General features: G+C 45.8%; 1 protein-coding gene across 1 annotated transcript in view; it reads right to left on the bottom strand.

The window, feature by feature from the left end:
- LOC135517090 (glutamate receptor ionotropic, NMDA 3A-like) overlaps positions 1 to 18427 on the bottom strand; it is a 70415-nt gene that overhangs the window by 28013 nt on the left and 23975 nt on the right. The window contains exons 3-5 of the mRNA XM_064941112.1: positions 11659 to 12299; positions 9621 to 9816; positions 2169 to 3039 (exon numbers count right to left, since the gene is read on the bottom strand). Of these exons, the coding sequence (XP_064797184.1) occupies positions 2169 to 3039; positions 9621 to 9816; positions 11659 to 12299 (1708 nt within the window). The remainder of the gene's footprint in view (positions 1 to 2168; positions 3040 to 9620; positions 9817 to 11658; positions 12300 to 18427) is intronic.

Here is an 18427-nt window from a genome sequence, read left to right as displayed (position 1 = left end):
AACCCCTCTCCCTAACCCCTGTCTCTAACCCCTCTCCCAGGGCCCTCTCCCTAACTCCTCTCCCTAACCCCTGTCTCTAACCCCTCTCCCTAACCCCTGTCTCTAACCCCTCTCCCTAACCCCTCTCCCAGGGCCCTCTCCCTAACTCCTCTCCCTAACCCCTCTCCCTAACCCCTCTCCCAGGGCCCTCTCCCTAACCCCTCTCCCAACACTCTCCTAACCCCTCTCCCTAACCCCTCTCCCCTCAGGGCCCTCTCCCCAGGGCCCTAACTCCTCTCCCTAACCCCTCTCCCTAACCCCTCTCCCAGGGCCCTCTCCCTAACCCCTCTCACTAACCCCTCTCCCTAACCCCTGTCTCTAACCCCTCTCCCTAACCCCTCTCCCAGGGCCCTCTCCCTAACTCCCTCTCCCAGGGCCTAACCCCTCTCAACTAACCCCTCTCCCTAACCCCTCTCCCTAACCCCTCTCCCTAACCCCTCTCCCAGGGCCCTCTCCCTAACTCCCTCTCCCCCTCCCCCCCAACCCCTCTCACTAACCCCTCTCCCTAACCCCTCTCCCTAACCCCTCTCCCAGGGCCCTCTCCCTAACTCCTCTCCCTAACCCCTCTCACTAACCCCTCTCCCTAACCCCTCTCCTAACCCCTCTCCCTAACCCCTCTCCCAGGGCCCTCTCCCTAACTCCCTCTCCCTAACCCCTCTCCCTAACCCCTCCCAGGCCCTCCCCTAACCCCTCCCAGGGCCCTCTCCCCCCTCTCCCCAGGGCCCTCTCCCTAACCCCTCTCCCCACTAACCCCTCCCCAACCCCTGTCTCTAACCCCTCTCCCTAACCCCTCTCCAAGGGCCCTCTCCCTAACCCCTCTCCCAGGGCCCTCTCCCTAACCCCTCTCCCTAACCCCTCTCCCAGGGCCCTCTCCTTAACCCCTCTCCCAGGGCCCTCTCCCTAACCCCTCTCCCTAACCCCTGTCTCTAACCCCTCTCCCAGGGCCCTCTCCTTAACCCCTCTCCAGGGCCCTCTCCCTAACCCCTCTCCCAGGGCCCTCTCCCTAACCCCTCTCCCAGGCCCTCTCCCTAACCCCTCTTCCCAGGCCCTCTCCCTAACCCCTCTTCCCAGGCCCTCTCCCTAACCCCTCTCCCCAGGCCCTCTCCCTAACCCCTCTCCCCAGGCCCTCTCCCTAACCCCTCTCCCCAGGCACTCTCTCAGGGCCCTCTCCCTAACCCCTCTCCCCAGGCTCTCTCCCAGGGCCCTCTCCCCTCTCCCCAGGTTCTCTCCCAGGGCCCTCTCCCTAACCCCTCTCCCCAGGCTCTCTCCCAGGGCCCTCTCCCTAACCCCTCTCCCCAGGCTCTCTTCCAGGGCCCTCTCCCTAACCCCTCTCCCCAAGACTCTCTCCCCCAGGGACCCTCTCCCCAGGCTCTCTCCCCTAACCCCTCTCCCCTGGCTCTCTCCCAGGGCCCTCTCCCTAACCCCTCTCCCCAGGCTCTCTTCCAGGGCCCTCTCCCTAACCCCTCTCCCCTGGCTCTCTCCCAGGGCCCTCTCCCTAACCCCTCTCCCCAGGCTCTCTTCCAGGGCCCTCTCCCTAACCCCTCTCCCCAAGACTCTCTCCCAGGGCCCTCTCCCCAGGCTCTCTCCCTAACCCCTCTCCCCTGGCTCTCTCCCAGGGCCCTCTCCCTAACCCCTCTCCCCAGGCTCTCTCCCAGGGCCCTCTCCCTAACCCCTCTCCCCAGGCTCTCTCCCAGGGCCCTCTCCCTAACCCCTCTCCCCAAGACTCTCTCCCAGGGCCCTCTCCCTAACCCCTCTCCCCAAGACTCTCGCCCAGGGCCCTCTCCCTAACCCCTCTCCCCAGGCTCTCTCCCAGGGCCCTCTCCCTAACCCCTCTCCCCAGGCTCTCTCCCAGGGCCCTCTCCCTAACCCCTCTCCCCAGGCTCTCTCCCAGGGCCCTCTCCCTAACCACTCTCCCAGGGCCCTCTCCCTAACCCCTCTCTCCCTAACCCCTCTCCCCAGGCCCTCTCCCTAACCCCTCTCCCCAGACCCTCTCCATAGCCCCTCTCTCCAGGCCACTCTTCCCACCCCCCCCCCCCTCTGCCCTTCTACCTAGCTTCAGGCCTCAGCCCCACAACACCCTACGGTGCACTATTTATGCACGTGTTGTAGTACTGGACAGGACTTAATACGGCTGAGTTTTCCTACCTTTGGATCGTGTATTCCTGAGAGTTGCTGGAAGGTTTTCTCCCCCACCATGACGGCAGCCAGATTGGCTGTGTAGGTGGACAGACAGAACAGGCAGAAGATAGCCCAGAGATTCATGAGGAACCGCCCCGTCCAGCACTTAGGAGGTTTAATGGCAGCTGTACGGCCAAACAGGATGGCATAGCAGACGTTCAGAGCCGAGGAGAAGGAGAACACCTTATCTCTGTTCCTGCCTCGCGGCGTCATCCCAAACGGGCTGTTCCACTCGTAGATGGTCAGGAACACGGCAGTAACGTGTAGCGAGACGAATATCCCCAGCCACATGGACCAGTGCAGGGGCCACATGAATGCCCCGATGGGCGCGGCCGTATCCCGGGTCCGTACCAGGATGCCCAGAGAGGTGGAGAAGAACGGGGAGGTGAAGTCTATAACCCTGCTCCGGGCCGAGTTGATACTGAAAGATGTGACGGCCAGGTGGGCCGCTCCGCTGAGAAGATCCCCCACCAGCCCTGTCCAGCGTCCGTTCTTAAACCCACCGTACTTGCCGTCGCCTACAATATACAGGTCGAAGTCAAACCCCATGTCCTCCGCCAGTTTCTCCAGTAGATCGACGCAGTAGCCGTAGCAACACTTCTTATACTCCATGGGAATGCTGTCGTTAGGCCCCCGCATCTGGAGGAAGAGAGACTGGAGAAGGGCTGTGTTGTTGGTGAGGGGGTTCAGGCAGAGCTGACCAGCGGGACAGAGACCGTCCTCATCCACCTCCCGGGTGAAGACGAAGGGGTGCTCCACCAACGTCACCACCCGGAGATGGAGCCGCGACAGGTACCTCCAGTCCCCGCCCTGATTTGATGCCTATTTGTTAGACCAGGCAACATAGTCCATCAGGGAGGGAGGAAGGGAGGGGTGGAAGGAGAGAGGGATAAGGAAAGAGAGAGAGAGAAAGAAAACATGAGGAAGGTGGAAAAGAGAGGTTAACCGTAGCAGCAGCAGCATTTACATGTTTGGCATCTGACGAGGTGGAAAGGAAAGGAATAATAGCACAAACAGGTCTGGTACCCATAGTCCATGAGCTAGTGTTGAAGTACTGGAGTCATATTGAGTGTCTCGGTCTTGTCTCGGTGTAGGATACATTGGTACTCGGTTTTGACTCAGGTCTCGGAAAGCGAGGACTCATTTCTTCCTGGGACCTGCTGAGACCAGCAGAGTAAAAAACTAATAATTATCAGCTTCCATTCAGTCAGAGCATTAAACCGCTTCTCCAGACCACATGGAAACACCTCCTTGATGTCACATTAATATCCTGTTGCCTTTTAAAACCTGGTCTTCCTACTTTACTTGTAACATTACATCAAACTTTGTCACGCTTATCAGAATGTCCTTGATTCGCTGGTAGGGAAGAGGGAGAATGTCCTTGATTCGCTGGTAGGGAAGAGGGAGAATGTCCTTGATTCGCTGGTAGGGAAGAGGGAGAATGTCCTTGATTCGCTGGTAGGGAAGAGGGAGAATGTCCTTGATTCGCTGGTAGGGAAGAGGGAGAATGTCCTTGATTCGCTGGTAGGGAAGAGGGAGAATGTCCTTGATTCGCTGGTATTGTCCTTGATTCGCTGGTAGGGAAGAGGGAGAATGTCCTTGATTCGCTGGTAGGGAAGAGGGAGAATGTCCTTGATTCGCTGGTAGGGAAGAGGGAGAATGTCCTTGATTCGCTGGTAGGGAGGGAGAATGTCCTTGATTCGCTGGTAGGGAAGAGGGAGAATGTCCTTGATTCGCTGGTAGGGAACAGGGAGAATGTCCTTGATTCGCTGGTAGGGAAGAGGGAGAATGTCCTTGATTCGCTGGTAGGGAAGAGGGAGAATGTCCTTGATTCGCTGGTAGGGAAGAGGGAGAATGTCCTTGATTCGCTGGTAGGGAAGAGGGAGAATGTCCTTGATTCGCTGGTAGGGAAGAGGGAGAATGTCCTTGATTCGCTGGTAGGGAAGAGGGAGAATGTCCTTGATTCGCTGGTAGGGAAGAGGGAGAATGTCCTTGATTCGCTGGTAGGGAAGAGGGAGAATGTCCTTGATTCGCTGGTAGGGAAGAGGGAGAATGTCCTTGATTCGCTGGTAGGGAAGAGGGAGAATGTCCTTGATTCGCTGGTAGGGAAGAGGGAGAATGTCCTTGATTCGCTGGTAGGGAAGAGGGAGAATGTCCTTGATTCGCTGGTAGGGAACAGGGAGAATGTCCTTGATTCGCTGGTAGGGAACAGGGAGAATGTCCTTGATTCGCTGGTAGGGAAGAGGGAGAATGTCCTTGATTCGCTGGTAGGGAAGAGGGAGAATGTCCTTGATTCGCTGGTAGGGAACAGGGAGAATGTCCTTGATTCGCTGGTAGGGAACAGGGAGAATGTCCTTGATTCGCTGGTAGGGAAATGTCCTGAGGGAGAATGTCCTTGATTCGCTGGTAGGGAAGAGGGAGAATGTCCTTGATTCGCTGGTAGGGAACAGGGAGAATGTCCTTGATTCGCTGGTAGGGAACAGGGAGAATGTCCTTGATTCGCTGGTAGGGAAGAGGGAGAATGTCCTTGATTCGCTGGTAGGGAAGAGGGAGAATGTCCTTGATTCGCTGGTAGGGAAGGAGGAGAATGTCCTTGATTCGCTGGTAGGGAAGAGGGAGAATGTCCTTGATTCGCTGGTAGGGAAGAGGGAGAATGTCCTTGATTCGCTGGTAGGGAAGAGGGAGAATGTCCTTCATTCGCTGGTAGGGAAGAGGGAGAATGTCCTTGATTCGCTGGTAGGGAAGAGGGATAATGTCCTTGATTCGCTGGTAGGGAACAGGGAGAATGTCCTTGATTCGCTGGTAGGGAAGAGGAGAATGTCCTTGATTCGCTGGTAACAGGGAATGTCCTTGATTCGCTGGTAGGGGGAGAATGTCCTTGATTCGCTGGTAGGGAAGAGGGAGAATGTCCTTGATTCGCTGGTAGGGAAGAGGAGAATGTCCTTGATTCGCTGGTAGGGAAGAGGGAGAATGTCCTTGATTCGCTGGTAGGGAAGAGGGAGAATGTCCTTGATTCGCTGGTAGGGAAGAGGGAGAATGTCCTTGATTCGCTGGTAGGGAACAGGGAGAATGTCCTTGATTCGCTGGTAGGGAACAGGGAGAATGTCCTTGATTCGCTGGTAGGGAACAGGGAGAATGTCCTTGATTCGCTGGTAGGGAACAGGGAGAGAATGTCCTTGATTCGCTGGTAGGGAATAAGGAGAATGTCCTTGATTCGCTGGTAGGGAACAGGGAGAATGTCCTTGATTCGCTGGTAGGGAACAGGGAGAATGTCCTTGATTCGCTGGTAGGGAACAGGGAGAATGTCCTTGATTCGCTGGTAGGGAACAGGGAGAATGTCCTTGATTCGCTGGTAGGGAACAGGGAGAATGTCCTTGATTCGCTGGTAGGGAACAGGGAGAATGTCCTTGATTCGCTGGTAGGGAACAGGGAGAATGTCCTTGATTCGCTGGTAGGGAACAGGGAGAATGTCCTTGATTCGCTGGTAGGGAAGAGGGAGAATGTCCTTCATTCGCTGGTAGGGAAGAGGGAGAATGTCCTTGATTCGCTGGTAGGGAAGAGGGATAATGTCCTTGATTCGCTGGTAGGGAAGAGGGAGAATGTCCTTGATTCGCTGGTAGGGAAGAGGGAGAAGTCCTTGATTCGCTGGTAGGGAACAGGGAGAATGTCCTTGATTCGCTGGTAGGGAACAGGGAGAATGTCCTTGATTCGCTGGTAGGGAACAGGGAGAATGTCCTTGATTCGCTGGTAGGGAAGAGGGAGAATGTCCTTGATTCGCTGGTAGGGAAGAGGGAGAATGTCCTTGATTCGCTGGTAGGGAAGAGGAAATGTCCTTGATTCGCTGGTAGGGAGGAGGGAGAATGTCCTTGATTCGCTGGTAGGGAACAGGGAGAATGTCCTTGATTCGCTGGTAGGGAACAGGGAGAATGTCCTTGATTCGCTGGTAGGGAACAGGGAGAATGTCCTTGATTCGCTGGTAGGGAATAGGGAGAATGTTCTTGATTCGCTGGTAGGGAATAAGGAGAATGTCCTTGATTCGCTGGTAGGGAATATGGAGAATGTCCTTGATTCGCTGGTAGGGAATAGGGAGAATGTCCTTGATTCGCTGGTAGGGAACAGGGAGAATGTCCTTGATTCGCTGGTAGAGAACAGGGAGAATGTCCTTGATTCGCTGGTAGGGAACAGGGAGAATGTCCTTGATTCGCTGGTAGGGAACAGGGAGAATGTCCTTGATTCGCTGGTAGGGAACAGGGAGAATGTCCTTGATTCGCTGGTAGGGAACAGGGAGAATGTCCTTGATTCGCTGGTAGGGAACAGGGAGAATGTCCTTGATTCGCTGGTAGGGAACAGGGAGAATGCCCTTGATTCGCTGGTAGGGAAGAGGGAGAATGTCCTTGATTCGCTGGTAGGGAACAGGGAGAATGTCCTTGATTCGCTGGTAGGGAACAGGGAGAATGTCCTTGATTCGCTGGTAGGGAAGAGGGAGAATGTCCTTGATTCGCTGGTAGGGAACAGGGAGAATGTCCTTGATTCGCTGGTAGGGAACAGGGAGAATGTCCTTGATTCGCTGGTAGGGAACAGGGAGAATATCGCTGATTTGCTGGTAGGGAACAGGGAGAATGTCCGTGATTCGCTAGTAGGGAACAGGGAGAATGTCCTTGATTCGCTGGTAGGGAAGAGGGAGAATGTCCTTGATTCGCTGGTAGGGAAGAGGGAGAATGTCCTTGATTCGCTGGTAGGGAACAGGGAGAATGTCCTTGATTCGCTGGTAGGGAACAGGGAGAATGTCCTTGATTCGCTGGTAGGGAACAGGGAGAATATCGCTGATTTGCTGGTAGGGAACATATAGGGGAAGTTGTAACATATCTATTAGTGAGGGGAGACCAGGGGGAAGATGTAACATATCTATTAGTAAGGGGAGACCAGGGGAAGTTGTAACATATCTATTAGTAAGGGGAGACCAGGGGAAGTTGCAACATATCTATTAGTAAGGGGAGACCAGGGGGAAGTTTTAACATATCTATTAGTAAGGGGAGACCAGGGGTAGTTGTAACATATCTATTAGTGAGGGGAGACCAGGGGGAAGTTGTAACATATCTATTAGTAAGGGGAGACCAGAGAAAGTTGTAACATATCTATTAGTAAGGGGAGACCAGGGGAAGTTGTAACATATCTATTAGTAAGGGGAGACCAGGGGGAAGTTGTAACATGTATATTAGTAAGGGGAGACCAGGGGAAGTTGTAACATATCTATTAGTAATGGGAGACCAGGGGGAAGTTGTAAAATGAATATTAGTAAGGGGAGACCAGGGGAAGTTGTAACATATCTATTAGTAAGGGGAGACCAGGGGGAAGGGAGGACATATCTATTAGTAAGGGGAGACCAGGGGGAAGTTGTAACATATCTATTAGTGAGGGGAGACCAGGGGGAAGTTGTAACATATCTATTAGTAAGGGGAGACCAGGGGGAAGTTGTAACATATCTATTAGTGATGGGAGACCAGGGGGAAGTTGTAACATATCTATTAGTGAGGGAGACCAGGGGGAAGTTGTAACATATCTATTAGTAAGGGGAGACCAGGGGAAGTTGTAACATATCTATTAGTAAGGGGAGACCAGGGGAAGTTGTTACATATCTATTAGTAAGGGGAGACCAGGGGAAGTTGTAACATATCTATTAGTAAGGGGAGACCAGGGGAAGTTGTAACATATCTATTAGTAAGGGGAGACCAGGGGAAGTTGTAACATATCTATTAGTAAGGGGAGACCAGGGGGAAGGGAGGACATATCTATTAGTAAGGGGAGACCAGGGGGACGTTGTAACATATCTATTAGTAAGGGGAGACCAGGGGGAAGTTGTAACATATCTATTAGTGAGGGGAGACCAGGGGTAGTTGTAGCATATATATTAGTGAGGGGAGACCAGGGGAAGTTGTAACATATCTATTAGTGAGGGGAGACCAGGGGAAGTTGTAACATATCTTTTAGTGAGGGGAGACCAGGGGAAGTTGTAACATATCTATTAGTGAGGGGAGACCAGGGGAAGTTGTAACATATCTATTAGTAAGGGGAGACCAGGGGAAGTTGTAACATATCTATTAATAATGGGAGACCAGGGGAAGTTGTAACATGTATATTAGTAAGGGGAGACCAGGGGAAGTTGTAACATATCTATTAGTAATGGGAGACCAGGGGAAGTTGTAACATATCTATTAGTAAGGGGAGACCAGGGGGAAGTTGTAACATATCTATTAGTAAGGGGAGACCAGGGGAAGTTGTAACATATCTATTAGTGAGGGAGACCAGGGAAGTTGTAACATATCTATTAGTGAGGGGAGACCAGGGAAGTTGCAACATATCTATTAGTGAGGGAGACCAGGGGAAGTTGTAACATATCTATTAGTGAGGGAGACCAGGGAAGTTGTAACATATCTATTAGTGAGGGGAGACCAGGGGAAGTTGTAACATATCTATTAGTGAGGGGAGACCAGGGGAAGTTGTAACATATCTATTAGTAAGTGGAGACCAGGGGAAGTTGTAACATATCTATTAGTGAGGGGAGACCAGGGGAAGTTGTAACATATATATTAGTAAGGGGAGACCAGGGGAAGTTGTAACATATCTATTAGTAAGGGGAGACCAGGGGGAAGTTTTAACATATCTATTAGTAAGGGGAGACCAGGGGAAGTTGTAACATATCTATTAGTAAGGGGAGACCAGGGGAAGTTGTAACATATCTATTAGTAAGGGGAGACCAGGGGAAGTTGCAACATATCTATTAGTGAGGGGAGACCAGGGGAAGTTGTAACATATCTATTAGTGAGGGGAGACCAGGGGAAGTTGTAACATATCTATTAGTAAGGGGAGACCAGGGGGAAGGGAGGACATATCTATTAGTAAGGGGAGACCAGGGGGAAGTTGTAACATATCTATTAGTAAGGGGAGACCAGGGGGAAGTTGTAACATATATATTAGTGAGGGGAGACCAGGGGTAGTTGGAGCATATATATTAGTGAGGGGAGACCAGGGGAAGTTGTAACATATCTATTAGTGAGGGGAGACCAGGGGAAGTTGTAACATATCTTTTAGTAAGGGGAGACCAGGGGAAGTTGTAACATATCTATTAGTGAGGGGAGACCAGGGGAAGTTGTAACATATCTATTAGTAAGGGGAGACCAGGGGGAAGTTGTAACATATCTATTAGTAAGGGGAGACCAGGGGAAGTTGTAACATATCTATTAATAATGGGAGACCAGGGGGAAGTTGTAGCATATCTATTAGTGAGGGGAGACCAGGGGAAGTTGTAACATATCTATTAGTAAGGGGAGACCAGGGGGAAGTTGTAACATATGTTTCTCTGAGCCCCTCCCCCTCCCTCATCTCTCTCTCCTCCTCCCTCTCACCTGTTTGTTGGTCCAGGCAGTGTAGTCCAGTAGCACCCTGTCATGCTTCCATCGGCCCAGTCTGGTCCACATGGGCTTCCCTATGGGGTCGTGTTGCAGGGACCAGATGAAGTGATGGCTCTCAGAGGAGATCACTGTCTCCTCCTGGGACGAGATGAAACCACTCAGACCTTCAAACGACGTGTTGGACAGAAACCTGCAGGGGGGGGGCAGAAAAAACAGATGAGGTTATAGGATAAGGGTAAATTTGAGGCTTAGAATTCAGGGGTTAAAGGCCAGAACAGAAAACCACTCAGGTGATTCTGATATGGGACTGTCTTCTGTTCATGAATCTCAATGAATTCATATAATTATTTACTCCTGCGCTTGCAGCTGGAGGACACTGTGACTAAACGACTGCAGCAGACAGCATCGTCTTATTAAACCTAGCTACTGAGATGAGCTCTAAGCTGCACAAGCCTGGTTCATTATGTGCCCTTTTGGCAGGGCCTGAGCCCTGATGCCAGGAAAGGCAAAGAGGGGGTTGTATCTGTGACCTGCTGGTCAAACAGAACCATCAGGGGGTAAGACTATATATATCACTATCAGGGGTCAGACTATAGTTATCACTATCAGGGGGTCAGACTATAGATATCACTATCAGGGGGTCAGACTATAGATATCACTATCATGGGGTCAGACTATATATATCACTATCAGGGGGTCAGACTATATATATCACTATCAGGGGGTCAGACTATAGATATCACTATCATGGGGTCAGACTATATATATCACTATCAGGGGGTCAGACTATAGATATCACTATCAGGGGTCAGACTATAGATATCACTATCAGGGGTCAGACTATAGATATCACTATCAGGGGGTCAGACTATAGATATCACTATCAGGGGTCAGACTATATATATCACTATCAGGGGGTAAGACTATATATATCACTATCAGGGGGTCAGACTATAGTTATCAATATCAGGGGGTCAGACTATATATATCACTATCAGGGGGTCAGACTATAGATATCACTACCAGGGGGTCAGACTATAGATATCTCTATCATGGGGTCAGACTATAGATATCTCTATCATGGGGTCAGACTATATATATCACTACCAGGGGGTCAGACTATAGATATCTCTATCATGGGGTCAGACTATAGATATCACTATCATGGGGTCAGACTATAGATATCTCTATCACGGGGTCAGACTATAGATATCACTATCATGGGGTCAGACTATAGATATCTCTATCATGGGGTCAGACTATAGATATCACTATCAGGGGGTCAGACTATAGATATCACTATCACGGGGTCAGACTATAGATATCTCTATCAGGGGGTCAGACTATAGATATCTCTATCATGGGGTCAGACTATAGATATCTCTATCATGGGGTCAGACTATAGATATCTCTATCATGGGGTCAGACTATAGATATCTCTATCATGGGGTCAGACTATAGATATCTCTATCAGGGGGTCAGACTATAGATATCTCTATCATGGGGTCAGACTATAGATATCCCTATCAGGGGGTCAGACTGTATGTCTGATAGATGGGGCGGCAGGGTAGCCTAGTGGTTAGAGTGTTGGACTGGTAACCAAAAGGTTGCAAGTTCAAATCCCCGATCTGTCCCTGAACAGGCAGTCAACCTACTGTTCCTAGGCCGTCATTGAAAATAAGAATTTTAGAATTTAAGGTAAAATAAATAAATATCACTATCAGGGGGTCAGACTCTCTCTATCAGGTAGATATGTCTATCATTTCTTTTCTTTTCTTTTTACCTTTATTTAACTAGGCAAGTCAGTTAAGGACATGCTCCACACCTGACTTGAGACAGTAAGGGGGATCTCTCTGTTTTGGCAAGTTTGTTGTTGTGGAATTTTTATAAGAGACCTACAGCATGTCCTCTAGGTTATATATTTACAGGTATTGACCAATACAGAGCGTTTGTCCTAAACCACTAGGATTAAATCACCACAATTTTCTTTATTAATGCTTATATGAGAAGTGAAACAGCATCAGTACTGCACCTGGACAGATATTTCCCTGAGGTCATGTTCCTGTTCTGCCTGCTCTGTGTATCCATGCAGTTGGTGATGGAGGGGATGAGGGCGAGCTCAGGGGAGAGGTACGCAGCTGACCCCACCACCCGGGCCACCAGCTCCAGCCCATCCTGTACGTAGTGATCCAGGGAGGGAGTCCCCATCCTGCCATGGGCCAGCAGTCCCGCCGGCAGACCCTCGGTCCTCAGCTCCTCCACGTCCTGCGTGTCCCCCAACACCCAGTGGTACTCTGGCAGCATCAGGCCCAGCTTGGTCACCACGTTAAAGATCCTCTTGATGTCCCGGATGTCGCAGCCGAATGTTACGACTGTAGACGTTGACTCCTTGATGGACTCCAGGTATCCCCGTAGAGAGGTCTGGAAGTCGGCCTTGGAGACAGAGCTGTTGGGGTGAGATCCAGAGGAGGTAGTGTAGGTTGTGATGTTGACCACAGAACCCAGGTGGAACTTGGTGTTGTTACGGAGACGAACCAGGAAGCTAGAAATGTTCCATTCCTGACAGAGCAGGAGGCTGACGTCATACCAGCTGTTGATCACCAGCAGGGAGTAGAGCAGCTCCACCTGGGGCAGGGCCGGGTTCTGCATCGGCATCTGGAAATGGAGAGGGTTCTGAAAGGAGAGAGGGGGAAAAGTTTCACTATTTTCTTCATTGTAGAATAATAGTGAAGACATCAAAACAATGAAATAACACATATGGAATCATGTATTAACCAAAAAAGATTTTTTTTAAATAAAACAATCATTTTAGAATGGGAGATTCTTCAAAGTAGCCACCCTTTGCCTTGATGACAGCTTTGCACAATCTTGGCCTTCTCTCAACTCTCCTTCACTCCTCACTACATGTGCTGCCATAGAAATGGAATCAATAGAACGGGCGTCTCCATTCAAGTCAATGATGGCATAATGGGTGGACTAGTGGCCACTACAAAGAGCAAAGTAGGAAGTAAAAGCAGGAAGTGGACTAGTGGCCATTACATGAGCAACATCAGTTAACATCATTTGATTGAACATTATAAAATTACCATGGAAATTATTACATCACAATACCAGGCAGCCTTTGCCAGTGTACCTGAGAGTTTACCAGTCATATTACCAGGGTTAGAGGTTCTATTCATTCTATTTACCAGTCATATTACCAGGGTTAGAGGTTCTATTCATTCTATTTACCAGTCATATTACCAGGGTTAGAGGTTCTATTCATTCTATTTACCAGTCATATTACCAGGGTTAGAGGTTCTATTCATTCTATTTACCAGTCATATTACCAGGGTTACAGGTTCTATTCATTCTATTTACCAGTCATATTATCAGGGTTAGAGGTTCTATTCATTCTATTTACCAGTCATATTACCAGGGTTAGAGGTTCTATTCATTCTATTTACCAGTCATATTACCAGGGTTAGAGGTTCTATTCATTCTATTTACCAGGGGTTAGAGGTTCTATTCATTCTATTTACCAGTCATATTACCAGGGTTAGAGGTTCTATTCATTCTATTTACCAGTCATATTACCAGGGTTAGAGGTTCTATTCATTCTATTTACCAGTCATATTACCAGGGTTAGAGGTTCTATTCATTCTATTTACCAGTCATATTACCAGGGTTAGAGGTTCTATTCATTCTATTTACCAGGGTTAGAGGTTCTATTCATTCTATTTACCAGTCATATTACCAGGGTTAGAGGTTCTATTCATTCTATTTACCAGTCATATTACCAGGGTTAGAGGTTCTATTCATTCTATTTACCAGTCATATTACCAGGGTTAGAGGTTCTATTCATTCTATTTACCAGTCATATTACCAGGGTTAGAGGTTCTATTCATTCTATTTACCAGTCATATTACCAGGGTTAGAGGTTCTATTCATTCTATTTACCAGTCATATTACCAGGGTTAGAGGTTCTATTCATTCTATTTACCAGTCATATTACCAGGGTTAGAGGTTCTATTCATTCTATTTACCAGTCATATTACCAGGGTTAGAGGTTCTATTCATTCTATTTACCAGTCATATTACCAGGGTTAGAGGTTCTATTCATTCTATTTACCAGTCATATTACCAGGGTTAGAGGTTCTATTCATTCTATTTACCAGTCATATTACCAGGGTTAGAGGTTCTATTCATTCTATTTACCAGTCATATTACCAGGGTTAGAGGTTCTATTCATTCTATTTACCAGTCATATTACCAGGGTTACAGGTTCTATTCATTCTATTTACCAGGGTTAGAGGTTCTATTCATTCTATTTACCAGGGTTAGAGGTTCTATTCATTCTATTTACCAGTCATATTACCAGGGTTAGAGGTTCTATTCATTCTATTTACCAGTCATATTACCAGGGTTAGAGGTTCTATTCATTCTATTTACCAGTCATATTACCAGGGTTACAGGTTCTATTCATTCTATTTACCAGTTATTCTATTATTCTAGGGTTAGAGGTTCTATTCATTCTATTTACCAGTCATATTAGGGTTAGAGGTTCTATTCATTCTATTTACCAGTCATATTACCAGGGTTAGAGGTTCTATTCATTCTATTTACCAGTTATATTACCAGGGTTAGAGGTTCTATTCATTCTATTTACCAGTCATATTACCAGGGTTAGAGGTTCTATTCATTCTATTTACCAGTCATATTACCAGGGTTAGAGGTTCTATTCATTCTATTTACCAGTCATATTACATTCAGGGTTAGAGGTATTCATTCTATTTACCAGTCATATTACCAGGACTATTCATTCTATTTACCAGTCATATTACCAGGGTTAGAGGTTCTATTCATTCTATTTACCAGGGTTAGAGGGTTCTATTCATTCTATTTACCAGTCATATTACCAGGGTTAGAGGTTCTATTCATTCTATTTACCAGTCATATTACCAGGGTTAGAGGTTCTATTCATTCTATTTACCAGTCATATTACCAGGGTTAGAGGTTCTATTCATTCTATTTACCAGTCATATTACCAGGGTTAGAGGTTCTATTCATTCTATTTACCAGTTAGAGGTTCATATTACCAGGGTTTACCAGGGTTAGAGGTTCTATTCATTCTATTTACCAGTCATATTACCAGGGTTAGAGGTTCTATTCATTCTATTTACCAGTCATATTACCAGGTTAGAGGTTCTATTCATTCTATTTACCAGTCATATTACCAGGGTTAGAGGTTCTATTCATTCTATTTACCAGTCATATTACCAGGGTTAGAGGTTCTATTCATTCTATTTACCAGTCATATTACCAGGGTTAGAGGTTCTATTCATTCTATTTACCAGTCATATTACCAGGTTAGAGGTTCTATTCATTCTATTTACCAGTCATATTACCAGGGTTAGAGGTTCTATTCATTCTATTTACCAGTCATATTACCAGGGTTAGAGGTTCTATTCATTCTATTTACCAGTCATATTACCAGTTAGAGGTTCATTCATTCTATTTACCAGGGGTTAGAGGTTCTATTCATTCTATTTACCAGTCATATTACTAGGGTTAGAGGTTCTATTCATTCTATTTACCAGTCATATTACCAGGGTTAGAGGTTCTATTCATTCTATTTACATTGAAGGGGTTAGAGGTTCTATTCATTCTATTTACCAGTCATATTACCAGGGTTACAGGTTCTATTCATTCTATTTACCAGTCATATTACTAGGTTAGAGGTTCTATTCATTCTATTTACCAGTCATATTACCAGGGTTACAGGTTCTATTCATTCTATTTACCAGTCATATTACTATTCATTCTATTTACCAGGTTAGAGGTTCTATTCATTCTATTTACCAGTCATATTACCAGGGTTAGAGGTTCTATTCATTTACCAGGGTTATTTACATTCAGTCATATTACCAGGGTTAGAGGTTCTATTCATTCTATTTACCAGTCATATTACCAGGGTTAGAGGTTCTATTCATTCTATTTACCAGTCATATTACCAGGGTTAGAGGTTCTATTCATTCTATTTACCAGTCATATTACCAGGGTTACAGGTTCTATTCATTCTATTTACCAGGTTCTATTCATTCTATTTACCAGTCATATTACCAGGGTTAGAGGTTCTATTCATTCTATTTACCAGTCATATTACCAGGGTTAGAGGTTCTATTCATTCTATTTACCAGTCATATTACCAGGGTTAGAGGTTCTATTCATTCTATTTACCAGTCATATTACCAGGGTTAGAGGTTCTATTCATTCTATTTACCAGTCATATTACCAGGGTTAGAGGTTATTCATTCTATTTACCAGTCAGGTTCTATTCATTCTATTTACCAGTCATATTACCAGGGTTAGAGGTTCTATTCATTCTATTTACCAGTCATATTACCAGGGTTAGAGGTTCTATTCATTCTATTTACCAGTCATATTACCAGGGTTAGAGGTTCTATTCATTCTATTTACCAGTCATATTACCAGGGTTAGAGGTTCTATTCATTCTATTTACCAGTCATATTACCAGGGTTAGAGGTTCTATTCATATTCATTCTATTTACCAGTCATATTACCAGGGTTAGAGGTTCTATTCATTCTATTTACCAGTCATATTACCAGGGTTAGAGGTTCTATTCATTCTATTTACCAGTCATATTACCAGGGTTAGAGGTTCTATTCATTCTATTTACCAGTCATATTACCAGGGTTAGAGGTTCTATTCATTCTATTTACCAGTCATATTACCAGGGTTAGAGGTTCTATTCATTCTATTTACCAGTCATATTACCAGGGTTAGAGGTTCTATTCATTCTATTTACCAGTCATATTACAGGGTTAGAGGTTCTATTCATTCTATTTAACAGTCATATTACCAGGGTTAGAGGTTCTATTCATTCTATTTACCAGTCATATTACCAGGGTTAGAGGTTCTATTCATTCTATTTACCAGTCATATTACCAGGGTTAGAGGTTCTATTCATTCTATTTACCAGTCATATTACCAGGGTTACAGGTTCTATTCATTCTATTTACCAGTCATATTACCAGGGTTAGAGGTTCTATTCATTCTATTTACCAGTCATACCAGGGTTAGAGGTTCTATTCATTCTATTTACCAGTCATATTACCAGGGTTAGAGGTTCTATTCATTCTTCATTCTTATTTATTCATTCATTTACCAGTCATATTACCAGGGTTAGAGGTTCTATTCATTCTATTTACCAGTCATATTACCAGGGTTAGAGGTTCTATTCATTCTATTTACCAGTCATATTACCAGGGTTAGAGGTTCTATTCATTCTATTTACCAGTCATATTACCAGGGTTAGAGGTTCTATTCATTCTATTTACCAGGGGTTAGAGGTTCTATTCATTCTATTTACCAGTCATATTACCAGGGTTAGAGGTTCTATTCATTCTATTTACCAGTCATATTACCAGGGTTAGAGGTTCTATTCATTCTATTTACCAGTCATATTACCAGGGTTAGAGGTTCTATTCATTCTATTTACCAGTCATATTACCAGGGTTAGAGGTTCTATTCATTCTATTTACCAGTCATATTACCAGGGTTAGAGGTTCTATTCATTCTATTTACCAGTCATATTACCAGGGTTAGAGGTTCTATTCATTCTATTTACCAGTCATATTACCAGGGTTAGAGGTTCTATTCATTCTATTTACCAGGGTTAGAGGTTCTATTCATTCTATTTACCAGTCATATTACCAGGGTTAGAGGTTCTATTCATTCTATTTACCAGTCATATTACCAGGGTTAGAGGTTCTATTCATTCTATTTACCAGTCATATTACCAGGGTTACCAGGTTCTATTCATTCTATTTACCAGTCATATTACCAGGGTTAGAGGTTCTATTCATTCTATTTACCAGTCATATTACCAGGGTTAGAGGTTCTATTCATTCTATTTACCAGTCATATTACCAGGGTTAGAGGTTCTATTCATTCTATTTACCAGTCATATTACCAGGGTTAGAGGTTCTATTCATTCTATTTACCAGTCATATTACCAGGGTTAGAGGTTCTATTCATTCTATTTACCAGTCATATTACCAGGGTTAGAGGTTCTATTCATTCTATTTACCAGTCATATTACCAGGGTTATAGAGGTTCTATTCATTCTATTTACCAGTCATATTACCAGGGTTAGAGGTTCTATTCATTCTATTTACCAGTCATATTACCAGGGTTAGAGGTTCTATTCATTCTATTTACCAGTCATATTACCAGGGTTAGAGGTTCTATTCATTCTATTTACCAGTTAGAGGTTCTATTCATTCTATTACCAGTCAGGGGTTAGAGGTTCTATTCATTCTATTTACCAGTCATATTACCAGGGTTAGAGGTTCTATTCATTCTATTTACCAGTCATATTACCAGGGTTAGAGGTTCTATTCATTCTATTTACCAGTCATATTACCAGGGTTAGAGGTTCTATTCATTCTATTTACCAGTCATATTACCAGGGTTAGAGGTTCTATTCATTCTATTTACCAGTCATATTACCAGGGTTAGAGGTTCTATTCATTCTATTTACCAGTCATATTACCAGGGTTAGAGGTTCTATTCATTCTATTTACCAGTCATATTACCAGGGTTAGAGGTTCTATTCATTCTATTTACCAGTCATATTACCAGGGTTAGAGGTTCTATTCATTCTATTTACCAGTCATATTACCAGGGTTAGAGGTTCTATTCATTCTATTTACCAGTCATATTACCAGGGTTAGAGGTTCTATTCATTCTATTTACCAGTCATATTACCAGGGTTAGAGGTTCTATTCATTCTATT

The sequence above is a fragment of the Oncorhynchus masou genome, chromosome 28 (genome assembly GCF_036934945.1).
Source record: "Oncorhynchus masou masou isolate Uvic2021 chromosome 28, UVic_Omas_1.1, whole genome shotgun sequence".
Lineage (NCBI taxonomy): Eukaryota > Metazoa > Chordata > Actinopteri > Salmoniformes > Salmonidae > Oncorhynchus > Oncorhynchus masou.
This window is presented reverse-complemented; position numbering and strand designations above follow the sequence as displayed.